Consider the following 27,505-nt stretch of genomic DNA (forward strand, 5'->3'; position numbering starts at 1 on the left):
GAAAGTGAGATTAGGAGGACGAAGAAGGTGGAAAATGAAAGGGGTAGGCCATTTGTGGCTTTCAAGATGCTATCAAACTCCCATAGTCCCTCAACATCAGGTTTATTAGCTAAGGGTTGGAAGCAATTGGATACCAGGAAAATCCGTTATAAATGTTACAGCCTTCATAAAGATTGGCAATTATATGAACACTCATAAAAAATTAATACAGTAGTATCCGCGGGATCAGTATTTGGAGTTTCACTTATCTGCAGTCTGAAAATATTAAAAATATTAAAAGAAAAGAAAAACACCAAAGAATTCATGATGTATTTATCAGAAATGGTCACTAGAGGGAGCCAGAGATCATGGCATGCATTCTTGTTGTCTCTGATTCCCTCTAGTGGCCAGTTCTGGTAAAACATGGTCAAAACACTTCTTTCTGGATTTTCTCTTCTTTTACTATGCAATCTATAGCATTCGTTATTATCCACGGTTTTTCAGCATACGCAGTGGGGCCTGGAACCAATCCCGCATGAGTACGGGGGTCAAAACCCACACCTGTCAGTAAGGGTGGCCAGCATCCTTTGGGCGCTTCAGCTGCACCTTCAACCTTTTCATACCAATCTGGAACCCGTTCATGGCCTGGATAGCTGTTTGGGCGCTGGAGGGATTGTCGAAACTCACAAAACCTGGAAGAGAGGGAGGGAGAGAGAGAGGGAGGACGCTTAGGAACAATCAGGATAACGGTGGGGTGTGGATGTATTTGCATTTTAGGGATAGGAAGGACACCTCCCCCCCCAAAAAATAATCCTCATTCTTGTCGTTCAGGCTAGTCTAGACATCACATCTCCCTGAAGAATTTTCAAAGCCCTGCATGATTCTTAGCCTTCGAACTACGAGGGAGGCAAACAGCTCCCGTTCAAGATCTGAATAAATTTGCAAAAGAATTGCATAAAATGCTACACCTCAGATACACAAATACCCCTTGTGCCCCCCCTCCACTTTCAAGAACCAAGATGTGCATAGGTACCTGTACCGAGCCCTGACAGACTAGCCAATGATTCGGACAAGACAGGAGCAACCCATTCGGTGCTTTAAGGATCAGAAGCACCAGACGGGTTGTCTCTGTCTGCCGTTTATAATAAACGAAGCGGTTTCCATCAAAGCTTTGGGCGATTTGTAGCCTCTGACAATACCGCCGTGTCTCGACCAGAATTCTCCTGAAGGCTCACCCACCAAAACATTTGCTCTGGTTCGTGGCCCGGTCCATGAAGACTTTGGAGGAGATGATATTTCCGAAAGGCAGGAACATTTGCATCAGTTCGTTGTCGCCGAACTCTTGAGGGAGGTGGTAGATGAAGAGGTTGCATCCTTCTGGGCCTGCATTGAGAGAGGCAATGGGGGCCTAGCAGTTAGAGCTGGTTTCGTTGCACCTGGGACAAGGATAGTGAAGGGGTGGCAATTGTGGGATTCCCCTGTTTTCTTTTTTTCCTCACCCTCCTCGTCTGTTCCCGAAAGTCGACCCCGGGGGGGGGGGGGAAACAAACCTTCTCGTTGCTGCTGCTGCTGCTGCTGGATTATTGGGAGCGGCTGCGGGATCGCCTGAGCTACTGGGGTGATGGCGGTGGCCGGGTAAACGGCTGCGTAGAGGAAGGTGAGGAGAAGCAAAATGTATTTTACATTGGCCACACCAGACTGTGTGGCCAACCCAGCAAGACCCCAGTTCGAATTCTCCCACGGCCACCGAAGCGCACCCAAACTAGTGCCTTTTAAAAGACATTCTCATGGAGGGTTAAACTTCTCATTCCAACGGAGACCTGAGCATCTTCAAGGCCGAGCAAAACACCGACCCAGAAACAAAAGAGGAGGAGCAGAATTCAATCTTGTAAACACGATTTCCTAGTTTACTGCCTCGCAAAATTCTGCCCTGCCAATCACTAAGAAATGCGGCTCTTTTGAAAAAAGGAGAGTGAGGGGAGGAGGAAAAAATGCTTAAAATTTTAACTTTGGATCTTTAGAAAATCCATGAGAAACACAGCAGCCAGAATCTGATCACCAGTTTCATGCTCGGATAAGGGAAATTGGCTCCATCTTGGTGGCAAATTACGAGGTTACCTTCCATTGTGCCTGTAAGATTTCTCAGTTCGCAGTGAAAAGAACAGTCCCATATTATTTTTCTTGCTTATTTTGCCTTGCTTTGTTTTATCTCCTTTATGGATTCATTTGCCAGCTTTTTTCATTTCATTTTTTTGGGGGGCACAAGAAACCGAGAAATTCTGCTTGGCACCTTTCTCGGGGGAACTCGGGCAACAGAAGACACTGTTTTGCACAGAAACTGTAATTATTTTACAGAGGTTGTGTTTCTGGGAGGTGGAGAGTGACACACACCCCCACAGCATCCAAGGAATCTTATGAGACATTTGGGTCGGAAGATCAAGATGAAGGAATCTCTTCCCTGGGAGGAAAAAAAAGAAGGATTATTCCCCCCACTTTGATTTCTCACCAATACTGAGAGCTTAAGAGATTCACATCCCTAATTTTACAAACACAAAATGTTCCCCCGTGCATGAAAAAAAATCTTCCTCTTTTTTCCCTCCTGCTTTCTCCAGTTTTGTAGGCACGGATGCCTTGAGTTCTCTATGGGGGATGGTGGTATAAACAGCCCCTTTTCAAGACAACTGACGCCAAATCCAGGATACCTGCATATTGGTGAACTCCGGCGAAGGCTGGGTGCAGAGTCTCGGCAACAGACGGATTCTGGGCTAAAGGAAGAGAAGGTTGGAAATGAATCGAGGGAAGTCAACAAACAAGGAAACGGTTCGGAGAGAACAGGATGAAGGGGGGGAAATCACCCCGGCTGATTTTCCCCTTCCGAGTTGGGCAAAAGCCGCCATGACGGCACCCACAGGCAAGCAAGCTGGCGGTGCAAAGGCTTGCCAATCTCCCTCCCACCCTGTTTCATCTCTTGGGGCCCACTTGGCCCTTCTACCTGTGCAGGGCATCAGCCCGTTGGCGTAAACTGCCTCCAGCGTCGGGTGGCTGCTGGGGATAGGCACCACGCCAGCAAAGCTGTTGGCGATGGGGGCCACCAGCCCGGGGACGGTGGTCGTGCCCAGGAGAGAAGGCGAAGGTAACCCTGTGAGTCAGGGAGAGAGAGAGAGAGAGAGAGAGAGAGAAATATGAAAGGTGGGTGAGGGACGGCCTGCCTTCCTTTCTCTTTCAGGCTCACTTTGGGGTCAGATCCTACAGGTATGGAGTCTTGTAGGCCTGACGATTATCAACTTTTCCCTCCTCACACTTCATTCCTTCAAAGCTCCATTCCATGCCAAGTGAAGACTGGGTGGACATTTCCATGACCCAAGATCAAAAGGAAAACACACTGGTGTGCGTGAAGAAGGCGGGGAGGGGGGCTAGCTCCCACTCAGAAGTTCAGACATCTTTGGTCATTTAAGGAGGCCAACGATGCTTTTAACGAGGAACTAATGGCAGGGTGTCCCCCCTCTAAATCCCTTCCCAAAATGCAGACCCAAGAGTTCCGTAGGATTGGCGCCGTTACCAGCAAAAGGGCTCTCCAACCGCTGTAATGATGCCATGGGAATGACACTTTATCGTCTGTGTAGAGAACAGGTCCCGGACACACACACAAAGGGGCTTCATCCGAGCTGGCACCCACCTGACGTTTGCGTGATAGGAGGGGGCGGCAGGCCATTGAGGCTCACTGTTCCAATCTGCTGGATGTGACACGGGGAGAAGGTGAGGCCGGGGCTGACAAAGTTGCTGTGAGATGCCGAAAGGACAGTCTGCTGTTGCATTAGCTAGAAACAAAAGAGCACAGTGATTATCCATCTATTGAAATAGCTATCCATCCATCCATCCATCCATCCATCCACCCACCCACCCATCCATCCACCTATCTACCTATCCATCCATCTTCTTTCCGTCTCTTCCTTCCTTCATCTGCCCATCTAGATCTAACCCCTAATTAACTCCATTCCCCCAGACTGGCTTTCTTTTTCTAAAAGGCCTGCCCACAGGAGCATCTCGGTTTAGGCTAAGGGGAGAGAGAGGAGTCCAGATTGAAAGCCATCATCAGGGCCCTCCAGCCCCAACTCACCGCCTGAGCGTAGGCGCTGTAGGGGCCGAAGGGCAAGGCCAAGGATGGGGTGAGGATGCCCAGCTGGCCCACCATCTGTTGCAGGCGCCGTAAGGTCCGCTCCTTGTCCGTGTCGGCAAACTTGACCACCAGGCTGGAGGAGGCGCCCTGGGGAGGAGGGGAGGGGAGGAGGGGGGGGACCGGGGGTCAGAGGCTGGGGCAGCCACAGAAAAGGGGCCACGGGCGCAGCAGCCATGCCAGGTGCCACTCACCGAGGTGGCCCCGGCTTTGACTCACACCCAAAGGGACAATTTTGTCCAATTTCCCAGGCACATTTCTGCCACTCCTGTCAATGAGTTCCAAGGGATGCAAACCAGTGAAAGCGCACCATTTCTTAAGAACTGACAGTCTGAGCCACAACGCAGTGTGCCACAAATAGCTCGGTTTCGCCCACGGGGGGAAAAAACGGATTCGGGCCAATTGAATTGAGAGGGGCTTACTCCCAAGTAAATGCTCCTAAAACCGTGCCCGGAGGTGGTGATCCAGCACTCGCCGCTTTGCCACGAAGCCCCATTGAATGGGACAAAACCCGTTTTTTAAATATACCACCCAATACTGGTTTGTACAATTTATCGAATCCAGCCACATATTTGATGCTGCCTGGAAATTATGGGAAAAGCATATATATATTCACTAATCAGTTTTGTCCTTTCACTTTTCCTCTGGATCATGTGCCAGGGGAAAAGGAAGGGGAAACAACAACTTTTTAAAAAACGAAAAGCATGCTTGCAATCCTGCTCAATCGGCTGCTCGCCTCTCCCAGAGTTCCACCCACCCTAGGTGAGCGGCTGTTTCAGGCACTGAAAATCCAACACTGGAAAATTGGGTGAGTGGGGAGAGAACCACATGCCCCCCCCTTCTCTGCCTTTTGTCACGCCAGGAAATAAACCAGATTTTTATTTATTTACTCACAGGCATTGATTGACTCCCGTGGAGGGCATGGATCGCGGCTTGAGCCTCTGTGTGAGAGGAGAATTTAACAAAAGCACAGCCTGGGGGGCGGGGGGGGAGATCAGGAGCGAGAGGAGAAAAAGAAAGAAGGTGAGGGGGAAAAAATGGGGAAATAAGAATAATGCTAGGAAGGGTTACACATTGCCTGCAAAGAAAACGTTCACATTCCTATTTGGCCCATCATTCTGGGCTCGGCTGACTGTCCGTCTCTCCTGCACTAAACCATAATCCTTGCATTCAATAAGGCACCCCCCACCCACCCACCCACCCACCCACCGCCTCTCTGTTCTGGGTCTCATTCCTTTCTTTTTGCTTGGTTGGTGAGCCTTTTGAAGCCTGTCTGCTGAAAGCGGTCACATTTGTCTTGTCCGTTTGCCGTTTCATCTCTTTCAAGGGTAAGGAATGCAACCTTTCATTCTTTCTCTTAGTCATGTCTCGGAGCGAGTTACTGAGACAGTTAAGTGCCCGTGAATGAGAGAGAAGGGGTGGACCACTCTGGTGGGAGATGGGACTTGACAGCTATTCTGCTCTGGCAAATCTCCGCATCTTCCCTGGAACCATTTCGAAAGCAGGTTAAATTTGCAGTGCAGACAGACAGTCGACCGCAGGAGAGCGCGCTGGCGGGTGGATGGAAGGAACCGCACACACCTTTGCTGTTTCCGTCCGGCCCCCTCAACACCGTGCATTCATCGATGACCCCAAATGGTTCAAAGAGATGGACAATGTCTTCCTCCGACTGCTGCTTGCTCAACATGCCAACAAACAGCTTCCGGTCTCCTACAAGAAAGCAAGAGCCACACACAGAACCATCAACCTTCTGGGGGTCTCCCTGAAAGAGGCCAGAAAGACCCAGTGGCTAAGACCCATGGGACCTCCGTTATCCAAGGGGCACTGAATCCGTTCTGGGTTTTCCTCCAAACTTTACACCCCTTCTTCTCTGAGGCACTTAAAGACAACCATCATTCCCACTTGCAAAACCAATTCAATGCCTTGGACGTCTCTTTTAAAGTTTGGAGCAAAACCCGGACCAGAACTAGGCTCATCCACCTTGAGGGGTCAGATTTTAGGGCCCACTGAGATGTGAACCATCAGGGATGACCTTGTGCCAGCCAAGCTTCTTCTCTCTCAGCCTACCTCACAGGCCTGTTGTGAATATAAAGTAGGGAGAAGCAGTACGATAACTAACTTTCAGTTCACTGAAGGAGACAGCAGATACAGTAAATCTATAAGGGTAGAGGTGCACACACACACACACACACACACACACACACACACACACACACACACACACACACACACACACACACACACACAATTCTAAACAAGGGGTTTTAAGAAGAAATGTTTTTGTTTTAAAAAATGTATGTTTTTCAACTCTTTTCCCACAGGGTTTGATTTTGTGCTTTTCAACCATTGGTAGCCTGAATAGCTTTTTCATAATATGAGTTTTAAAAAGAACAATTGTTAACTGTTTTGATGGCTGAACCGAGGAGCGAATCACAGCTAAAGCCAGCCCCTGGAATCAATGGCATCCTCAGAGGAGAGCTGACTCACCCAGTCCCCACCAATCCAAGGGGCCTAATCCAGTTGCAACTTCCCACAGGATTCGAACCAGTAAATAAAATGATTGCTAACTGCTCCCTGTCTTTTAAATTCCCCCTTTGGTGGCGGCAAGTCCCTCAAGGCTGGGGTGTGGATATATAACAAAGCTTTGCAAGACCTGAGGTGTGTCTCAAACCAGATAGATAGATAGATAGATAGATAGATAGATAGATAGATAGATAGATAGATAGATAGATAGATAGATAGATAGATAGATAGATAGATAGATAGATAGATAGATAGATAGAGAGATAGAGAGAGAGAGAGACAGACAGACAGACAGACAGACAGACAGACAGACAGACAGACAGACAGACAGACAGATAAGGAAGGAGCAGACAGACAGACAGATCCTCTTGGCTGTCGTTTGGTGCAGCTCAAGGAAGCCACAGCTGTTTACTACAACACTTGAGCTTAGCAAAACGTTGGTGGACTTTGAGATTTTTAGATGCAACACAAGCCCCATGGGAGATGTAGTGGTGGCCACTCTGCCCCCCCCCAAGCTCTTCAAGTCTTTAGGAAGTAAAGGTAAAGGTAAAGGTTCCCCTTGACAATTTTTGTCCAGTCGTGTCCGACTCTAGGGGGCGGCGCTCATCCCGCTCTTCAAGCCATAGAGCCAGCGTTTTGTCCGAAGACAATCTTCCGTGGTCACATGGCCAGTGCGACTTAGACACGGAATGCTGTTACCTTCCCACCGAAATGGTCCCTATTGATCTACTTGCATTTGCATGCTTTCGAACCGCTAGGTTGGCGGGAGCTGGGACAAGCGCCGGGAGCTCACTCCATCGCGTGGATTCGATCTTACGACTGCTTGGTCTTCTGACTTTGCAGCACAGGCTTCTGCGGTTTAGCCCACAGCGCCACCACGTCCCTTCTTTTAGGAAGTAGAAAGGTTTATTTATTTGTTTTTATTTATTAGATTTTTACCCCGCCCCTCTAGACCATGTCTACTTGGGCAAAAAGATTTTTATCAGGGCAAAAAGATTTTTAAATGCGACATTCTCCCGCAGTGGGCCGTCATATTACGCGTGCGCGCACGCACACAAACACACCCCGGGGGGCTGGTGACAAAAGGCTGGGACATGTCGAGTCGCAGCTTTGGAGACACGGCGCCCGGCCCTCCTTCCTGGAAGCGACAGGATCCAAGGGGCCGGCGGAAAGGGAAGCCGATCAGACATGACAGGAGTCAGGAGGAATGGCCAAGAGGGCCCCCCCCGCACCCCAATCGTTGGAGGAGAGCGTTGACCTGGAAATGTGTTGTTTTCGGTTCATAGCAGGGAGGAAAACCTTAGTCCAGAACCGCTCGCTTGCAGAGATAGGCTGCTTTGGTATTTTGAAAGGATGATGGCTTCCCTTCAACCCGTTGGCCACAAAAGAGGGTGCCCAGTGTACCTCTACATGATAAGTCCCCTGGCCTCGCAACCTTACAATTTCTATGCGCGTAAGAAAGACCCAGGAAGAGAGATGCCTCTTCTAAGCTAATACCTTCTGTTTTATAATCATCACCCTCTTAGAACAGCAGAGCTGGAAGGGACCCTTAAAGATCATCCAGTCTAGCCCCTGTCAAGGAGGCCCAGTGGGAGGATTTGAACTCCCAACCTCTGGTTCTGCAGCCAAAGATGTAAAACCCTGAGCCAACTAGCTGTTCATTTATTCTTCCTTTGCATTGCAGACTGGAGCAGGGATGTAAATCCAGGCTCATCTTGTTCTTCTTTGTGAGGAGAAAGAAACGGCTGTTTCCCCCACTTCTCTTTGACAAGAGGATGAGATGATTTTTATTGGTAGGAATAAAACCTCCAGGCAAAAGAGCGACAGCTCCTGCTTTGAAACATGGGTTTTTACAACTTTGAAGCACTGGATGGGTGTTTTGTGTCTTGGATCAATCCAGCAATCCCTTGGTGCCTGCTCCCTCTCTGCTTTGCTCCACCAAGGCCCACAAGGACTGGAATCCTACTTTTAGGAAAAGCAGCGTGGGTCAGCAATAAAGCAGACCGTTCACACCCAACAGACCCCACGTTGAAGCTTGAGGGTTTGAGGTGTAATGTGTAGTTTGGCCTCATCATTAAGCAGAGAGATAATAGGAAAACCATCTCCTTTTCACCTCCAAAGCTCTCATTTCGGGAGAGGCAGGCCAATTCCTGGAAACGTCTGATTGAACTCTGAGAAGGCAATCTTAGATGTTAAAAAGCCAGCCATTTCTTTGAGGGCTTTGTATCCTGCAGGACGTCCATCAAAAAACCTGGGTTCAAATCCCTACACAGGCTAAAACCAAGCTCCTCAGGGTTGACAGAAAAACCACGAGCCCATGCTTAAGGCTTTAGGGGCGTGTGTGTTTTATGTAAACAACAAATAGTAGCGGGATGGGTCTCCGTGCCTTTTGACGTCCTTGTTTTTGATCCCCGGGGGGAATAAAAATAAAGGCAGAGCCACCAATGTTATTTCTGGGGACACATCTTTTTCCAAGAGGGATGACTGAGGTCCCCACGCGCAGAAACATGGAAAGCTCTTTCTTGATTTCAAGGCTCAGATCCATCACCCGTGTGGGGGGAAGCATCTGCCCAGATCCATTAGCAGAGCTGTATCTGACTGCCGCGCGCCCGCGCCATGACTCCCTGTGGTAACCCACAGATCTGTAAAGAGGAAACGGTGCTATTTCTCTCCTTTTAAAAAATCATCCTGATAATCCTGTCCTTCCTTAGCCCCCTCTCTCCACGGCCCCCTCCCCACCTCCAGCTTCCCTCTCTTTTCCCTCCAACCTGCCCATCTGGCCATGAGCGACAACCGTCTTTGAGATGAAACTGGGTTTCCATAGAAACACGAGCCCCAACAATCAGAAGCAGAGCGAGAAAAAAAGGAGAAATGTCGAGTGTGGAGGGGGAGGGGAGAAAGGGCTCAAAGCCGCTGATGCGCTGGCAGAAAAATCACTGAGCGACCGTGGGAAGGGACACCGAAGGGTCATCTAGTCCAACCCCTAGGCCCATGAAAGATATCCTCAACCCTAACCCATAGACCTCCAACCGCTGATTGGACAAAAAACTCTCCACTAAAGGCAAGTTTAGCCCTTTTGGAGGCAGATCTTACCACCGGAAAGCTTTGCCTCACGTCTAAGAGAAATCTCCTTTCTTGTAATTTGACCCCTCACTTCGAGTCCTGCCCTCTGGAACTACCGAAGACGAGCTTGCTCCATTTTTCACATTATGGCCTTTCAAACCTCGGGGAAAATGATCTCTTTGTCTTCCCTGGCACAGGCTAAAAATACCCACCTCCCTCAACCACCAGGTCTGGGTTCTAGAGTTCCCGCAATCATCTTTTCCCCTAGAAATATAGTAGCTTAAAGAAAGAACAATCCCATTCAGACGCTGTCTCTCTTGCTCAGAGATTGGCAATAAAGAGGTACAAAGAGTTTGCTTGTCATTAATTACTTTTAAATGTGTAAGTGCAAGAACTAATGGATCCTCCTAATGATTTTAGAACTGCCAAGCCAGAAGGGACCCAACGGATCATTGAGTCCATTGAACTCCCAACCTCGGGCTCCGCAGCCGGAGACCGCCAGCCACCCCTGAGCTCTCCGACAACCTGACATTAGAACAGTGATGGAATGAGAGAGAATCCCACTCTTTCTGCAGTGTCACATCTTGTAATGACTTTCAAAGTGACACAAACGACTCTAATTTCGTCTGTTCTGGGTTTTAATCCGAACCTTTGAAAGCAACTCTTCAAGGTGTGGGACCCCTTTCCAGGAGGGAAGTTAAAATTTTGAGAAATGTACCATCGGCCGTTATGTGTTAATGATATTTCAAGTCCTCACAAAGAAAAAGACCATTAAAAAGCCAAGATTAGATATTAATAACGATGATGATCCATTCCAACTTACCAGTCTCCTTGACAGAGTCCTCTAGGTATAAAGTACTCAGAAGTCATTTCCCACTCTCTCCTGCTGGGGGCGCTCTGGGGCCACCCTGTTACTTGCCCAAAGCCATACAGAAGGCAGGCCATGTAAAACCATCAGCCACACACAATCTTTAAGAGGGAATGGACCCGTGCTAGCAGGTACAACCCAATATTAAAGCCACATTTTATCCAGGAACCACCATATTTTTCCATGTATAAGAACCCCACACACTTTTCTAACTCAAAATTAAGAAATCTAAGTGGGGCTTAGCAAGTGCAGGGGAAAGCAGGGATCAACGCCCTGCAGGATCCCTTTGATCCCTGCTTTCTCCTCCACTTGTTTTCTCTCCTCAGCTTACTTCCGTGTATAAGACGACCCTCAATTTTTAGTCTAAAGATTTTAGACAAAAGTATAGTTGTATACATGGAAAAATACGGTATATGGCAGTGAATCTAAGTTCCTTCTCATTCCAACCATTTATTTTCACAACGATCTGGCAAGGTAGGTTAAGCTGAGAGAGATTTTTCCAGCTAGGTGTAGATTTGAATCCACCGTTAACCAAAACACCAGGCTGGATCACTATCCCTTGTTTTTCCCATCACGCCCCCTCCTCCCGCAGGGCTTCGAGTTTGGATTCAGCTGATCACAAGGAACCTCTCTCGTTTTTCATAAACTGAAAGCCTCCCTCCACCCGACCACGCCATCAAGGAGAGATGACAACTACCTCCACGGCTTTCGCTGTCAGCGGGCTTCACTTGGATCGGCCGGGCCATCTGGAGAAAGAGAGACAAAGGCTTGAAATTAGCAAAATGTTGTGCTGGAAAAAACATCCGCGAGGCTCTAATTCTGCAAATTTCTTCTATAGAAAGGTTTGTGAGCCAAATGTTTCAAGGTGTACAGGATCAAAACACTGCAGTAGGGGGCGTTCCTGCTCAAGGTTGTAGCCCGCCACAGCCTTTTGATTGAGCATTTCCGGCAGCTTCCGTTCCTTTCCTCCTACCCACCGCCTACCCACCAATCAACCATTCTTACAAACCTTGGGGTTTACTCCCTCTTGGGTAGAGCCTGAAAGCACCCAGTTCTAAGCAATGAAGTTACCTGTAACTAGTTACTTTTGGGGTCATGAGTAAAGTAATTAATAGTCATCAAGTTCTTTTTTTTTTTTTTTTACTCATTACACCTGGAAAAGAGCTTGATTCCATGGTTTTTAAAATGTGTTTTAGGACCTCTTCTATCCATGAGTTTCTAACATGACATTTCTTAAAATGCTGTAATGATTTATTGGTTTTGGCTTTTTAATCCTGTGGTTTTGTTTTAAATAAGCCACCTTGGGTCTGTTTTTAAGCGAAAGGCGGGGTAAAACTATTTTAAATAGATAAATAATGCCTAACTTACTTAGGCGTACCTTGGAATTGGCTATCAGAAGATGATTTATGGTTTGATGGAATCACTGTTCACCTGTTGCCTTACTCTGTTTTTTTTTTTAACCTATGTGCCTCAAAGAGGCAAGATGGAAACTACGAAAGCTCATACCGGCTAGAATTTGCTAGATTTCGGAGTGTCACAGGCTTCTTGGACAGGTTTGTCCCAAGAAACCCACATGTTTTTCGAAATAAACACAGGTTTCAAAAGGGATCATTTCAGTGTCAGCCCAGAAATCAAATTCCTCCCCCCAACAAGAAAAATAAAATCAAGCTAGATTTTTTCCAGGTAGCCACACCTGGAGGGGGGGGAGGAATTTCCTAAAAGAGAGATGTATCAGATTCCCCCCCCCCAAAAAAGGGTTTTTTGAACCATGTTTTCATATCATCATCTTCCTGTCCCCCGATAAAGATTCCCCCCCCCATCTTGGTTTTCCACCTTCGGCTTCTCAGGCCCATCTCTCGGGCAGAAATAAAGATCAAATAAAAGGAATCGCGTCGCCGTGGCAACGGGGCCCAGCAACTCAAACCTGATATTTGTGGTTGCCGTGGCAACGGACCATTTTTTGAGGGGGCTTTGTCTCCGATACAATTTCATATTTATTGGCAAGTGGCTTTAAAAAAAAAACAACCACCAGATTTTACGGGGCATTGATTCATGGATCATCACTCATTACTATAGGCTGTGCCTTGCCTTCGATAAACTGAAGGCCGAGTAGAAAGTAAGTAGATCTTTAATAGAAAAGCAAGAATATAAAGGGAAGGGAGGAAACCGCGCAAATTTAAAATGCATTTAATAACTAAGCACCCAGTCAGTCCCAGAGGAAAATATTACAAGATGCTCTGCATATATATTTACATTTACCTGCCTGTGCCATCCTCTAAACCGGCCAAGCTCTGCTGGCAAAGTTACTTTCTAAAAAGAACTGTCTGCATTACCCATTACTTCTCGGCACTCATATTCTCCCGACCTTTGTGTTATTTCGATGGCCCAAAAGATATTGTTTGGGTCCCCCACGGTTGTGTTGCCCTTACTAGGAGGCTAAGATAATGTGGGAGGAAAATTTATTTATTTATTTATTTATTTATTTATTTTATTTCTATCCCGCCTATCTGGACATATTAGCCCACTCTAGGCGGCTTACAATAAAAGAAACAATATAATTTTAAAACATTGCACCTAGACTAAGATAGAAATCAAAGAAAGATATAAGAAAGGAAAAATCGTCAGGAGTTTTCTGTTGGGAAAGTCTGCCTATACATCAATGTTTTTAGTTGTTTCTTAAAAATGTCCAGCGAGGGAGCCGCGCGAATCTCAGGAGGTAAGTTGTTCCAGAGACGAGGAGCCACCGCCGAGAAGGCCCGATTTCTGGTCTTCTCCTTCCGGGCCTCTCTCGGCGTTAGGCTCCTCAGCCTCACCTCCTGGCTCGCACGAGTGACACGGGTAGATCTTGGTGGGAGAAGGCGTTCCACCAAGTATCGAGGTCCTAAACTGTTTAGGGCTTTGTAAGTAAGCGTTAACACTTTGAAATCAATGCGGAATCGGATGGGCAGCCAATGCAGTGCGGCCAGAGTGGGCGAGATATGTTGGTATCTTCTCAGTCCACTGAGTAGTCTGGCCGCAGCATTCTGCACCACCTGTAGTTTCCGCAGCAACCTCAAAGGTAGCCCCACGTAGAGCGCATTACAGTGGTCTAATCTTGAGATTACGAGCGCATGCACCAAAACTCTCTGGTTCCCCCTAGTGACCATTTCTGATATTATTATTATTATTATTATTATTATTATTATTATTATTATTATTATTATTATTATTATTATTATTATTATTATTATTATTATTATTATTATTATTATTATTATTATTATTATTATTATTATTATTATTATTCATTTGAGCTAATGAGCCTATTTGAATTTATATCTCTAAACTACCCTGCTGGTACCCTCCCCAGACCTTGTGACCTTGAAGAGCTTTTGAAGGCTACTTTGAGAAAAAGCACTCTGCATATCCTCAGGGAACCCCTGTTTATAATCAGATTAAAAAAAGAAATAGCAAGGTGGAAAAATTTTCACTGGGAAAATTTGCGAGGGGGGGGGGAAACAATTTTAGCTTGGAGTACCTGTTGCAGGAGAAGGGATTTAGGGAAATCCAAGCCAGATAGAGACAGACTCTGTGGACTGTCTCTTTGGGCCTGATCCTTCCTCTCACACGGCTGTTGTGATGACAGTGGGGATGAGAGTCACTTTAAACTCAGTTGGCAGATGCGTGCATGCACACACACAAAGCAAAATATCTTATAATCATTTTAGAACAGCATTGCTAGAAGGGACCCCTGCAGAGATTATTTGTTGGGGGATTTGAACTCCCAGCCTTAGGCTCCCTCTGTAGCCAGAGACCGAAACCAAAGCCGTTCCCGGGCGTTTTAGAACATTCTGGCTGGAAAAAATCCAAGTAAGCGGCCAGAGGACATAAATTAATGCATGGATATTAAGCAAACAACCGTTTTTATAAAACGGGCCTGTGGATTTTCACACCGTGCTGGTTTGTCCTCCCCCAAAATCCAAGAGGATCTGAAGAGAGCATGAAATCAGCCCCCCGGTGCAGCTCACCAAGCAGCGTGTTGATGCTCTCTGCCGGCTTGCCCTCTTAAGGCTGAGAAATCTGCGTCAAACCACGACCAACTCGCCCGAGCAGGGGGGGGGGACGACTGGTGACCATCACAAGCTCGGCTGCGTCACGGGTCTCTGTTACGCCACGCCGACGACGAACACATCAACACCGCCGGAACGCAGGGAGGAGGATGGAGACCATCCGAGAGTGTTAGCATCACCTGGCTGGACACTATGGGGTGGATGCAGGGGAAGGAAGAATTGGGGCCGGGGGGGGGAATTCTCCACCCATCAGAGCAATCATGGGATCTCCATGCAAAAGTGACCCCCCAGAGTCGATGTGAGCCCTTAAAGGGCTTAGGTCACTCAGGTGGGAGATGTTGCAGAGATTCCCAGCCTAAGACATGGCCTTCCTTATCAGCTTGATAGTTTCCGACCCTAAGGCTCTTCGGAGAGAGAAAGTAAGCAAACCCTACTGGCCTGCCCACGCGAGCCCACTGGTCCGCCTTTCCCGTTCCAGGCGAAACAACAGCGATTTCACGCCGAGGCATTCGCCCGGAGAAACTAGAGCAAGTGAGCCTAGCACGCCACAAGGAAACTTGCTCAGGCATTCAAAAAATAAAAAATAAAAAAAATCGAGTCCCGGGTGCAAAAGTCTCTCAGGAGCACCTGAGTACGAGAGACAGAGAGGGCTGTTCGGCAGGATTTCCATGTGAGGGGTTCATCTGATCCTGCCTCCTTCGGAGTGCAAACCAGCGCGCACTGCACCACAAAGCAACAGAGCTACGGCAAGAAAAACAAGCCACAAAAAGGCCTCGGCAGTAAGGCTGTAGTAGTTCAGGCTTACTGATTTTTCTCTCCTTCATCCCCATGTTCAAAAACTGGGCAACCACAGTGAAATTTCAGTTGCTCTTATGCCGGAGCAAAAAATACACCAGGCCTTTTTTTTCATCAGCACACACAGAAGGAACCGGGCGTTTGCACAACAGGCTCGGATTTCTTGTTACAAAAACGGTGGTTTGTGCACAAAGGAGATACGAATCCTGTTGTGTCGACCCTGAGAATGGAAATCCCAAAATTGTCAGCTCTAGCAGGCTCCTGATTGCAGGCTGGTTCTCGTGCTGGTTGTAAGACCAGCCACACTACCAGTCATGCATTGTAGGCCAGGGGATGGAGGCTTTTGTGATTTCGATTCTATTCAGCATTAATACAGCAGGACAGTAGCCAAGTTTTTTCTGAGGAACGTACAAGGGCTTGTGCACCGTGCACAGGCTTTTGTGTGTGCAAAAGGTTGGCAAAATGTGGGGGGAGGGGAAAACGCATCATGTCCCCAGAATCTCTCCCAGCTGGGAGAAAAATGTTGAAATGTCCCACCCTCCCATCCTCTGAATATGAAATATGCAAAGATTTACATCCTGCCTTACTGCACATGTTAGTACTGTGCCCAGCCATGTGAGCACACTACGGAAAGCGTCAGCTACGTGTGCAATGTCTTAGCACGCTGATCGGTACCCATGGATGAAAGCCATGGCTGAAACACCCAGGCGAGATCCTGCCCTCCCACATGGCCTGACCCAAAGCTAGGAAAGATACCCACACCGTCTTTGAGAAAGACAGCCGTGTCCCGTCTTTGCTGCCACAGTTAGGAAACCAGCGCCATGAGAGTCGGGCCGCATGCACGGATGTGCAAAAAGACACCACCACTGAGGTGGTGTTTTAAAGCCTGTGGTGTCACAGCTGGCACAAAAGCCCATCGACACCAAATTGCAGCCATGGAAGCAGTGCTTCCATGCGCACACCGGCGCTACGGCTGCAACCGTGTGCTTGATGTGGTTCAAAACACAGCCGCGGCCTCCTCCTTCTGGGGCTTCAAGAGCATCCATACTATAAGTGCACGGAGAGTTGTAAGTTGAGGCGCCGCCCTGCGCGTCGTCCCAATGAGCACACGCCAGGGCGACAACAGCACACGCGTGGCCCAAAGAGGACCCGGGCGCCCTTTCCCCACAGGCGGTAGGCATGCCATGGCCTTCGAGCACCAGAGCTGTGAGCACACATAGATGCATGTTCAGCAACTTGAAACCGGCGGCCGTCGCTCCCACGTCCTGCTTTCAAGCACGAGCCAGAGCAACGATAGCGCCGGCATGCGCTAACACTGCAAAATGGAGGCACAACCCCGTGCCCTGCTTCTGAGCCCTGGAAACCGAGGTGCCCACAGACTGGATTTGCTTCCATGCGCTGCTGGAATGCACCAGGGCTCTGACGGTAAATGTGCCACAAAAGGTGGGCACCACCCGGTCACTGCCTTGAAACGACCGGCACTCCGAGACCCAGCAGGCTTGGCCATGAAAGGGCCAGCTTCGCCCTCACGTGCTTCTTGAGCGCGCCACTCGGCAGTGCGACAGGGCACGAATGGGGTGACCCCAGGAGAAGCAGCAGCTGCGACGACCATTGCCCCCAAACCTGGTGCCCCGTGTCGGGCACGGCTGGGCACAAGCTGACAGGGTTGGCGCCATGACGGTCGTCCGGCTTCACGGGGTCCGGCTGCCATCTCAAGGGAACAGCTACATTTGCACAAGTCTCCGGCTCACACGGAAACTCCAGATGTTGGGCAGAGGAAATGAGACGCAGGGCTAGAGGCTTCCTTTCAGAATCAGATTTCTGTGTGACGCAGAGGCTCCCACCCTTTCCTACTGGTACAGGGGCTCACAGACTGAGCTCGGAAATGCCCATCTATGCGTTACTCCAAAGGGACCCGACCACACACGCCTGCCGCTTCGCTCTGTAATCGTCATCACGATCATCTTCAAACTGCTGAGCTGGAAGGGACCCCTAAGGATCACCTAGTCCAGCCCCCCTGGGGGGGGAGATTCAAACTCCCAACCTCTGGCTCCGCCACTGGGGACCTCAACCCCCGAACTCTCCAGCGGTTCCCTTCCTCTCCCCCTTGGCTTTGGGGGCCCACTGACCTCAGGCCCATCAAGGCCGGTCTCAGCAAGAAGGGGGGCGGCGCCCCACCATCGCCACTCGGGAGACTTCTTTGTGGCCTGGCTGATGCACCGAGCGGAGAGGAAAGGAACAGGGCCTCACCTCTCCAGGTTTTGGCCCTTACGTTTCCCAGGGCGTGAGGCTCATGAGCAGCCAACCCTAGGTCCCATCATCCTGTGCAGCGCAAACACGCGTGGCCCATATGGCTTTTCTCTCCCCTCCTCCATGCACACATTCTCCCCCCCCTTTTTTTTTTTGCACGGCGTAGGTTTGCCGAGGAGCTTCGGCTCCAGAGAAGAAGCGCACTGAACTGCGCAGCGTTGCCATGGGAACCGTGGAGTTAATTAAGGCCTGCTCGCTCCCGGGGCCAGAGTAGAGAACATCCCTCTCTTTCCGACCCCCCCCAACCCCACCGCTTTCTCATACACACACCAACTAGCGTGGAAACGCTCAAGGACCACCCGCCTCCCGTTGGATGACAACAGAAAGAAAATTCCACGTTCGGGAACATTGCGATTATTGTTATTACTATTCTGGATGCCGTCTCCCAGAAGTCCAGAGCCAGCTGGGTTTCCTGAGAATGGGATCCCACACACACACACACCACCCCAGCCAAGCATGCTAGACAGGGAATTATGGGCTTTGTTGCACCAAAAAGGAACTTCTCTGACCTCTGAGAGCCATCGCATTGGGATATCCCCTTTCACTTTTTCCCCATAATTCTGCTGAGGGGCTGATCCTCTCAGCTTATTTTCTCAATGCCGTCCATCCCCGGAGGGCCCCCCATCACTTCCACTCCTTTAAAAACAAAGTTTATTGTGACGGTGCTGCTAACGAGTCACCTCTGACTTAAGGGCGGTTGTTCCCTGAAGGAGAGCTCTCCAAAACCTCCTGTCCTCAAGAGCCCTGCTCAGTGATTGCAAATTCAAAAAATCGTGGTTTCCTTTCCGGAGTTGTTCCATCTCACATTTGGCCCTCCTCCTTTCCTCCTGCCTTCCGCCTTTCCGAGCATGACAGTCTTTTCCAGAGAATCCTGCCTTCTCAGGAGGTGCTCAAAGTAAATTTGGGAGTTTAATCTTTAAAACCGTCAAGGCCGTTGCCATCTCCCTCATGCTCAGCTCCGCCTCACCCAAGGCTGTTTTTCAATGGATGAGGAAGTGGCAGCAAACGGAATGTCAAAATGTTGTCCAACTTTCATGAGGGGAGTGAAAGGGTCAATTTACAAACCCTAGCCCCACTCAACACCCCACCCCCCCATTTCTAAAAAGTAGAACAGCAGTGATAGCTCAGGACGTTACGTCTCTTGTCTGTGGAGCCAACAGGTTGGGAGTTCAAATCCTGCCTGTGTCCCCAGCGAGTAGAAAGCTGCACCCATCCCAGAAGAAGGGGATGGTGAATAACATCTGAGCATGCTCTACCTGGAAAATCCAGAAAAGGGTCACCATAAGTCAGAACTGACTTGACCGTACATTAGGATGATGATGAGAGGGATAAAAATAAGAAGAAAAGACTGGAGGAGCAAACACCATGTCAGCTTTTATGCCTGCTCCGTTCTTTTCTCTCCTTGTAATTCCCTGTTATTTTGATCGCTTTTTCTATTTGGAAGTGTGAGTGGCCGAACTGCTCCAGGTTGTAGTGAGAAATTTGTGACGGTGGCTTTCCTGATAGCCAGCTGGGGTTCACACGGGGGCAAAACCAAAAATCAAAGCCTCAGAAATGAAATCTGAAAGAGGTGGAGGAGGAGATTACTGGGGGCGAGGAGCGGAAGAGTGCCTTTCAGCATTTCAGAGCGTCTCCCCCTATTCCCCCCCCCAAAATTACGCAAATCGCATAAGATTGCTCTAAGGAAAAGCAGAAAGGTGGGCAAAGTGGGTAGGGAAGGAAAGTGTGTGTATGTGTCTGTGTATTGAAAGAAGAGGAGAGAATCTGCATTTTAGCTGTGCCTTCTCCTCCTCTCTACAGATTTAAGAAAATATAATTTTAAAAAAACTTTGCCTAAGATTGTAACTGGAGGATTTAACACGGTTTTTGCTACTTAGCCGGCAGATCTTTCCCCTTTCAGGATTTCTGAGTCTCCAGATTTGCTCATTTCCACCACCATCACCAACCTGTCCTCTCTGCTTCCCAGGGGCTGCCTCAGGCAGCAGACACTGAGAGGCGGCGTTTGGCAGAGTGTGTCACTCCCCTCCCCTCTCCTCTCCTAAAAGGTATCCAAGTCTTCACATAATAATTTAAGAAAAAAAAATTCTTTCAACTGTTTATCCAGCTCTTTTAGAGATGGCAGCCATATTCAGTTTGCCTCAGGTGGCAAAATACCTCTGGTGGCTCTTCCTCTTTTGTCGTTGTTCCACTGTAGCCTATCCCAGACACTTTTGAAAGCAACCAGAGTGTCAGGTTTTGTGGTCCTAAAAAGGGACCATCCCCAAAAACTTGATAATTTTTTAACCACTAGAGGGCATTACGACAAATCCGCTTCATGATGACATTTTTGCGATCGCAAAACGATGGTCTAAATAGGGTTTTTTCGCTTTGTGATGATCGGTTCCCTGCTTTGGGAACCGATTCTTTGCAAAACAATGCTTTTTTAAACAGCTGATCGGTAGTTTCAAAATGGCCACCGGGTAATTAAAATGGCTCCCCGCTGTGTTTAGGGATGGATTCCTCACTATACAGGTACCGAAAATGGCCGCCGTATGGAGGCTCTTCGCTGGACGTTAGTCCATTGGAACGCATTGAACAGTTTTCAATGCGCTTCAATGGGCTTTTTCTTTTTGCTTTATAATGTTTTCGCTTAATAGCGATTTTCCTGGAACAGATTGTCGCTTTTAAGCGAGGCATCACTGTATTTTTTTAATTTTTAATTTTGGCAAGGTGGGGGACACAAAAGCAGGTGCCGTCCTCACGCATGGCTGCTCACGCTTGGATCTAAACCTGTCTGTATATCTCTCAGGAGTGACAGCCAATGGGAAGGCCAAGCGGTGACTGAGCTAGAAAGCTTGTCCGTCAGTGAACAGCCCTCTGAGTAGTCAACATGCTCAGGGAGCGCAGAGCATCCTCTGACATTGGGAGCAATAAGAGGAAGACGGGTGGTGAAGGAATGGAAGGGGGTACCAGGAGAAAGAAGGATGGCCGAGTTGCTGGCTTTCCCAGCTGCAACATTTTAGGGCCTCACCACGAGAGGGCGCAAATGGGCTTTTCGGTGAAAAATTTTTTTTCCCCTTCTCCCAGTGCTTTCAAATAGAACGATGAAAAGTTACTTTTTTTGGAGGGGGTTGTTCTTGAACCAATTCCCCTTGGAGATTTTGACAGTCGTAGTCTAAAAAACACCCATCCAAGTTTCAGTTCAAAGGCTTCAGCCTGTGTTATATAATAAGGCCAGTTTTATGGCCGCCCCTCTCGAGGGAGGAAAGCAACCCTGGGGAGTCAGTTTTATCCTGGCTTAGGATGCTCCGTTTCATCAGGCAGGTACCAAATCGGCCCATGCATGGAAGGGACTTTCTGGATCCGGCCCGCTGTGCCTTGCAGGCAGCCCAGACTTACCCCGGGAAGCGTCTTCTGTTCATGGAGGGCCGTCTGAGCTTTGATGGCCGAATCTCGGGCGCAGTAGGTCAGGAACGCGCACCCTAAGAGAGAGAGAGAGAGAGAGGATGCACCCCATAAAATACAGAAACCTCCCCAAACGGCTGTGCAACCAGCTAGCTCATCAGGCCAGCCCAATGATCTGTAGTCTCACAACAGCTAGAGGGATCCTATTATCCTTCCTAGGTCAAGAGTCTGGTTTGGCTGAGCAACGGTCTAAGTCCTGGGGTGGCCACAAAAGCTCTGGCCCCACCCTGAGGTTTTTCGACTACATCACCCATGGGCCTTAATGGCCCAGATGTTTTGGACTACAGCTCCCACAGCAGCACAGGCTGCTGGGAATCGTAGTCCAAAGACATCCAGAATTGCCAAAGGTTTGCCAGCTTGGTCCAGCCCTGATGGAGCCACAGACTTCCATGGGTCCAAGTCCCCCGGCCGGCTCTAACTTATGGGGCTCTTGGGAAGATAAAGGGAGCAGAGCTGAAAGGAAAGGTGGAGGAAAAGGGAGCGAACCAATGAATAAGAAATAAGCAGGTCTGCATTTGATTTTAAAGCACCATTTTGCTCAGTTCTGTTTCTACATTTTTGGTGTTATTATTTTTTTTACATGCACAGGGAATTATGCACACGTTGCATGGATTTTCCCCCATAATCCACCATTTTTGATGGCCAACGTCTTCCAAAACTGAACAAGCCACAGGTTGCCAAGGGTAAAAGGGCTTGATTTCATGGTCATTTTCTTTTTTTAAAAAAGCATTTCACACACAATATTGATGGAAGGAAGAGATTCCCCAAGCATTTTTCCCCAGGAGTTAAACCCCCTTCCCCCTCACTAAAAAAAATAAAATTAATTAAAAAAATTTTAAAAGTCTAATTGTTCCACCTCAGCAACTCTGAATTCAAGGCTTCCCTCCTGGAATCCACCCTGGTTTTCCGTCCAAACTTTAAAGGCACTCTGCAAGAGGGTGCCTCTTTCTTTTGGAGGAGTGGAGAAAAAAGGGTCCAGTACCTTGGAAAGCTTATGTAAAGTTAAGGCTAAAACCCGGAAAGGATTCCCTCACCCCCCCCCCCCGGAACCGGACTTCACATCATTTCACCTCTGGGTTGCAAAATCGAAATCGACAGCCTTGCCCTGAGGTGAAACCAGGGCCAACAAATCTTTCCCCTTTTCCTCTAGGTTCCCCCTTCTCTTGTTCTCCACCCCACCTCCACCGTTTCCTTCCTTTTTCCTGAATAAGGACATTTATGGACATGAGATTCAGAACATTTCCCTCTCCCCCCCCCCCCCCCGGTTCCATCTGCGGTGCGTAACAACCCACTCACCAGCTGGAACTGCCAACACAGGGAGAAGCTGCAACGGGGGTGGTGGAAACCCAGATTATTCCGCCAAGCTCACCCTGGCTTGGAGGAGGGAGGTCAGTGCAGCCTAGTGGTTAGAGCCTCTGGCCTGAAGCAACGGGACAAGGGACAAGCCGTATTCTCAAAGCAGAAAACAGAATCACACTCATTCTTGGGGAGGGCTCAGCAGATGTCCGGAAGCACCCCACCAAAACTGGACCCATGAACACAAGAACAGATTTCTCATGGCGCCGTTTCTCGCTGGATGGTCAACGGGACGTCCTGTCTCCCAGAGATGCTCTCAAGGATCTCTCCTAACCCCCCCCATCTCCCCCTCACTTTTCAACCCTCTCCTCCCCACACACGCTTCAGCAACACATGGACGGATCCTGAGGCACCCCTCCAGAAAAAGCAGGAACCCAAATGCGCCTGGAGAGAAGATGATGTTTCCTCGAGGGATCCTCCCGGGTTGAAAACACACACAGCACAAGCAGGCACGTGGACAGACACGCCACAGAGAGAAGGGAAGGAAGGAAAGAGAGAGAGAGAGAGAGAGAGAGAGGAGCTGCCTGCAGGCCAGAGAAATAAAAATAATGCAAGGAAGAGATTGGAGCAGTACGGAGAGGAAAAAGAAGGGGATGGATAATCAGAGAAGAAACATTGAGAAACAGGGAGCAGAACGGGGCGCGGTGGAGAGGGGAGAGGAGGGACGGATGCAGGAGAACCGACAGGGTTGGCCCCGATCCCCTCTTTCGAAAGGGCCTTTTCTCCTCCTTTTTGGACTTGCAAGGGGAGGGGGCACCCAAATGGAGGGTGTTCCTCGCACACAAAAAAAAACACACCTCTTTCCAGGTTTCTGGCCAATTTGTGCCAGAGGAGAAGGGCGGCGTGTGGGGGATAATTAGGCCTTTTGGGGAGAGAGGCTAGGTGTATTTGGGGGGGGGGGGAGGTAAGAAGCATGGCAAGGATTAAAAGAGGTGGGTGGGAGGAGAAAAGAGAAGAAGGAGGGGGGAAGCCTGCATGCTTGCGGGCGGGGGGGGGGAGAAGATAGATTTGGGAAGCTCAGGGATGAGCAAAGAGGTGAGGGGGGAGAGAGAGAATGGAAATGAGGGGGGAGGGAAGAGATCAGAAGACGAACGGAAATGAATCCAGGATTACAAAACGAGGTGAGGATTTCCAGCAAGGGGAGGGCATGGAGGAAAACGGCCTGAAAGAGGCATTTAGGACTGCAAAGAGATGGAAGGGGGGTGCAGAGAAAGGGAAAGGGGGGAGGTGTGTGTGAAAAAGGATTTTGCAGGGCGGCTGGGCAGAGCCGCTTACCTTTATGCATGCCGGTGTAGCGGTCCTTGAGGACGGTGAGTTCGTAGATCTGGCCGAACTGCTCGAAGAGGGGCTTGAGGTCCTTCTCCTCCAGGTTGCGGGGGATCTGGCCCACAAAGAGCTTGATCGCGTCCAGATCCTTCATCCCCTCGGATTCGCTCATAGGGGAGGCGCGGGGCGGCTGGGGCTGAGGCTGGGGCGAAGGCTGAGCTGGCCGCCGGGACGCGCTGGCCGGCAGTTTGGCCATCCCCCGAGCCCCGGCGGGATGCTGGGCGAGGGATGCAGGCGGAGGCTGGGAGGCTGATGCGAAGGCGGCGGGCGGCAACGGCGGCGGCGGCGGCGGCGGGTGATGCTGGAAGAGGAGGAGGAGGAGGAGAAGCCCGGCGAGCGCAGCATCAGGACCACAAAAGGCGGCTGCTCAGCAGCGGCGCCGCCTGGGCGCCGGGGGAACTGCAGGATGCTGATCAAGCCAGGAAAGCTCCGGTGGCATCTTAAAAGCCAGCAGGTTTGATCCGACGGCGACTTTCGGTGTGTGTGTGTGTGTGTGTGCGTGTGCTGCAGCCCCCCCCCCCTTTTGCTTCAGCTGCCACTCCGTCTGGGGCTCCGTCGGGCAGCCAGCTCTGGACGTGACGGGACGAGGGGCCATCTGTCCGTCCCCAAGTTTTCTTGGTGGAGACGTTCTCCCCCGGGAGCTTCGCCCCCCCCCCGCCCCAGTCCGTCTGCAGGTGCTTCTGAGTCGCGGCCCGCTTCCAAAAAAATGTCTTCTGCCATTCAAGCGGCCAGGCCTCTGGATCTAAGAAAACATGATCTGTTCCTTCCCGGACTGCCAAGGGTGCGTGTGTGGGAAACACACACACAGGGAGAACGGGATAGGGAGAGGGGGAAGGCATGACCAAAAGAGAGAAATTCAGGAGGGAGATGAAAGAGGACGGAGAAAGAAGCGGCCAAAGGACGACCAGAGATAAAGAGACAGAAGCTGAGGAGGAGTGGGGGGAAGCGAGAATAGGGAGTGTAATACCAATCGGGTCAATTCTGAATTATGGCAACACTTTATAAGGTTTTCCAAGTAAAGAATACACAGAAGTCGCTTCCCCTTCCCTTCTTCTGGGAGAGGATCCCCGGGACGGTGCAGCTGGCCCAAGGCCACCCAGGCTGGCTGTCCTCGGAGTAGGCACCAAGGGGGGACTCAAACTCCCAACCTTGGGCTCCACAGATAGCGGTTTCGACCTATCCAGCCAGCTCCAAACCAGGAGAAGTGTGTGTGTGTGTGACAAAATGAGATGGAGGGTGGGGTGGCTGAAAGGTAGGGGGAAAACAGACAAAGAGTAAAGAAGAGGGAGATGCAAGAAGTGATGGGGTGATGAAAGAGAGGAATCAAAGAAAAAGAAATGAAGAACTGGAGAGGGGGGAATGAAGGAGAGCAGAGGGTGATTAAAAGAGATGAAAAGAGAAGGAAATAAACTGGGTAGCAAAATGTAGGAGGGTGGGGTGAGAGGGAGGAAAGAGGTAGACAGGGAGTAAAGGAGGTGGTGGAGATGGAAGGGCGAGGGGGGGGTGACCAACAAGAGGAAAAAATAAAAGCACCATCAGAGAGAGAAGGGAGTGACCCCAAAAGAAAGAGAACAGGTAGAAGAAAAGCCATGTAGTCCAAGGTTTTGTTTTTAATGCTTACTCACAAATAAGCCCTACTAGGAAATCACTCCTTTTTTAAATGTATTCCAACTGTATGGTCTCACCCGGTCATTCTCAATAGGGGGGGGGGGCTGGTCCATTTGAAAGTGTGGAAACAATGCTTCATACACCAACTCATAAGGTTCATGATGCGCCTTCAACCGTCCTGATTTGGCCTCTGCTACTTTTAGATTGTGTTGGTGGCCATGTCCAAAAAGAAACCAAGAACGGTTTGACCCTCTGCAGATTTATTCAGAAGTGCATCTCCTTATGATCCCTAAGGAACATATTACTCACAATAAATAGGACTGAAGCCTTAATCAGACACACATCACGCTTGCACAGAATTAAAGGTATTCTTCAAAAGTTGTGATTGTTTTGAATTGTGACTTGAACTGGACCAGCTCCCTGTGGCTGTAAGCTCAGGGGGTGGAATCTGGAGACTTCCCCATGTTTCTGGACTACAACCCCCTTCATCCTCAGCTAGCTTAGCCACAGGTGAAGGGGCAAGCAGGATCTGCATGTTCCCCACCCTTGGATTTAAGCCCTAAGGAGATCTGTCAGCCTGGATTCACGTTGTGCACCGACTGGGATTTCCAATCTTCAAGGCAAGCCCCACATTTAACGCAATGCAGTAGTCTAGCCCTAAGGTTCCCTGATGTGGGAAAGGGTGACTGTGAAGCACATTTCACAGTCTTGTCAATTTTGGCAATTCTAAATGCTAAGTCACAATGCAAAAACCCTTTTATGGGGGGGGGGGGAGAGACACTTTCCTTTGAGCCCCATCAGCTGTCAAAATCTGATTAGGATTTTAACAGAATACTATATAAGCTTTTCCTCCTCGGTTTCTCCACAGTAGATATTTTTGTGTTAAATAATGGAAATGCCCAAGACACAGCAGGTTGAAGAAAGCTGGAGAATAAAGAAGTGCGCGGGGAGGGGGGGGGAGACTGAGAAATACCACCATCACGAATACCACCACCAAAGTGGACACAGAATCAGCACACTTTTTAAAACAGAGGTAGACCTGCTTTGGACAACAGGGACCTGATTGTAATGTACAGATGGGAGAAAGCACTGGGCCATCTGAGGAGAATGGCCCCGGGTTCAAAGCGCTTTCTTGCTATGCACACCCCTGGGAGAACTCAGCTCATGGGCCACCTCCCTGCGCTTAGTTCCTACCTAGCAGGGCTGCTGGGGAGGTGGGAGAGGTAAATAGGCCCCTCCCCCCTGTACTGACCATCGGCAGTGGGGAAAAAAACAGCATGGTGAATAAAATAAGCAGGCAACCTTTTGCCAGGCCATTTTAAATCCTTTCAGGGCCCATTAGTCAAATTTGATATAAAATAAACTGGTATTTAAGAGTAGCTATAAAAAGGACACATCTAATTTGCTAATGGCAGCAGGATTTACAGTACTGTGTAGGCTGCCTTCTTTCATATTCTCAGACTGCTCATAGACGTTTTACTGTTTTGTTCTACTGTTATTACTTTTATCATCATCATCATCGAAAGCTTGGGGTTAAGAAAGCTTTTGCCAGCTTTTCTTAAGTACATATTTAAGAACCCCCTAAATTAATTGATTCTATTATACCTGTACAGAAGATGTTACACACTGATTTTGGGTGGGGAAAAATAACTTGTCTTAAGGATTTAAGACAGGAACTTCCAGATCAAAACAAGCCTGAACTTTCTCTGCCAGCAAAAACGATGAAACTCAGACTGTCCGACTTCCGGCAGTATCGAGAAACAGCAAGACTTCTTGCAAAAGCCAATAATAATAATAGTGGGGAGACGGGGATAGGAATGAAAGCCAACAGAAGTGGATGTCATGTGAGAGGGGTTGATTCCCTAAAGGTAGCCACTGCCTTGAATTTGCAAGACCTGAGTTGAGTTGTTAATGGCAGGACCTTGAAGGGGTCGGTCATTCGTTTATAAGGTCACCATAAATCAGAAGTGATTGAAAAGCCCACAAGAGCAACTACCACACAGGAATATC

At 49.1% G+C, this 27,505-nt stretch overlaps 1 protein-coding gene across 3 annotated transcripts in view; it reads right to left on the reverse strand.

Moving 5' to 3' along the window:
* The window catches only part of CELF5 (CUGBP Elav-like family member 5), a 31,598-nt gene extending 4,545 nt beyond the window's left edge, over nt 1–27,053 (reverse strand). For 2 of the 3 annotated variants that reach the window (XM_078378879.1, XM_078378878.1), the window contains exons 1-12: nt 23,837–27,053; nt 21,140–21,222; nt 11,302–11,353; nt 5,735–5,863; nt 5,048–5,127; nt 4,097–4,243; nt 3,656–3,797; nt 2,972–3,118; nt 2,682–2,744; nt 1,530–1,622; nt 1,219–1,362; nt 541–671 (exon numbers count right to left, since the gene is read on the reverse strand). In XM_078378879.1, coding sequence (XP_078235005.1) covers nt 544–671; nt 1,219–1,362; nt 1,530–1,622; nt 2,682–2,744; nt 2,972–3,118; nt 3,656–3,797; nt 4,097–4,243; nt 5,048–5,127; nt 5,735–5,863; nt 11,302–11,353; nt 21,140–21,222; nt 23,837–24,083 — 1,455 coding nt within the window. In that variant the 5' untranslated portion in view covers nt 24,084–27,053 and the 3' untranslated portion in view covers nt 541–543. The remainder of the gene's footprint in view (nt 1–540; nt 672–1,218; nt 1,363–1,529; nt 1,623–2,681; nt 2,745–2,971; nt 3,119–3,655; nt 3,798–4,096; nt 4,244–5,047; nt 5,128–5,734; nt 5,864–11,301; nt 11,354–21,139; nt 21,223–23,836) is intronic. The other variant, XM_072978182.2, reaches the window with a different exon arrangement.
* Nucleotides 27,054–27,505: the final 452 nt, after the last annotated feature.

Source organism: Pogona vitticeps, chromosome 7 (assembly GCF_051106095.1).
Source record: "Pogona vitticeps strain Pit_001003342236 chromosome 7, PviZW2.1, whole genome shotgun sequence".
Taxonomy (NCBI): domain Eukaryota; kingdom Metazoa; phylum Chordata; class Lepidosauria; order Squamata; family Agamidae; genus Pogona; species Pogona vitticeps.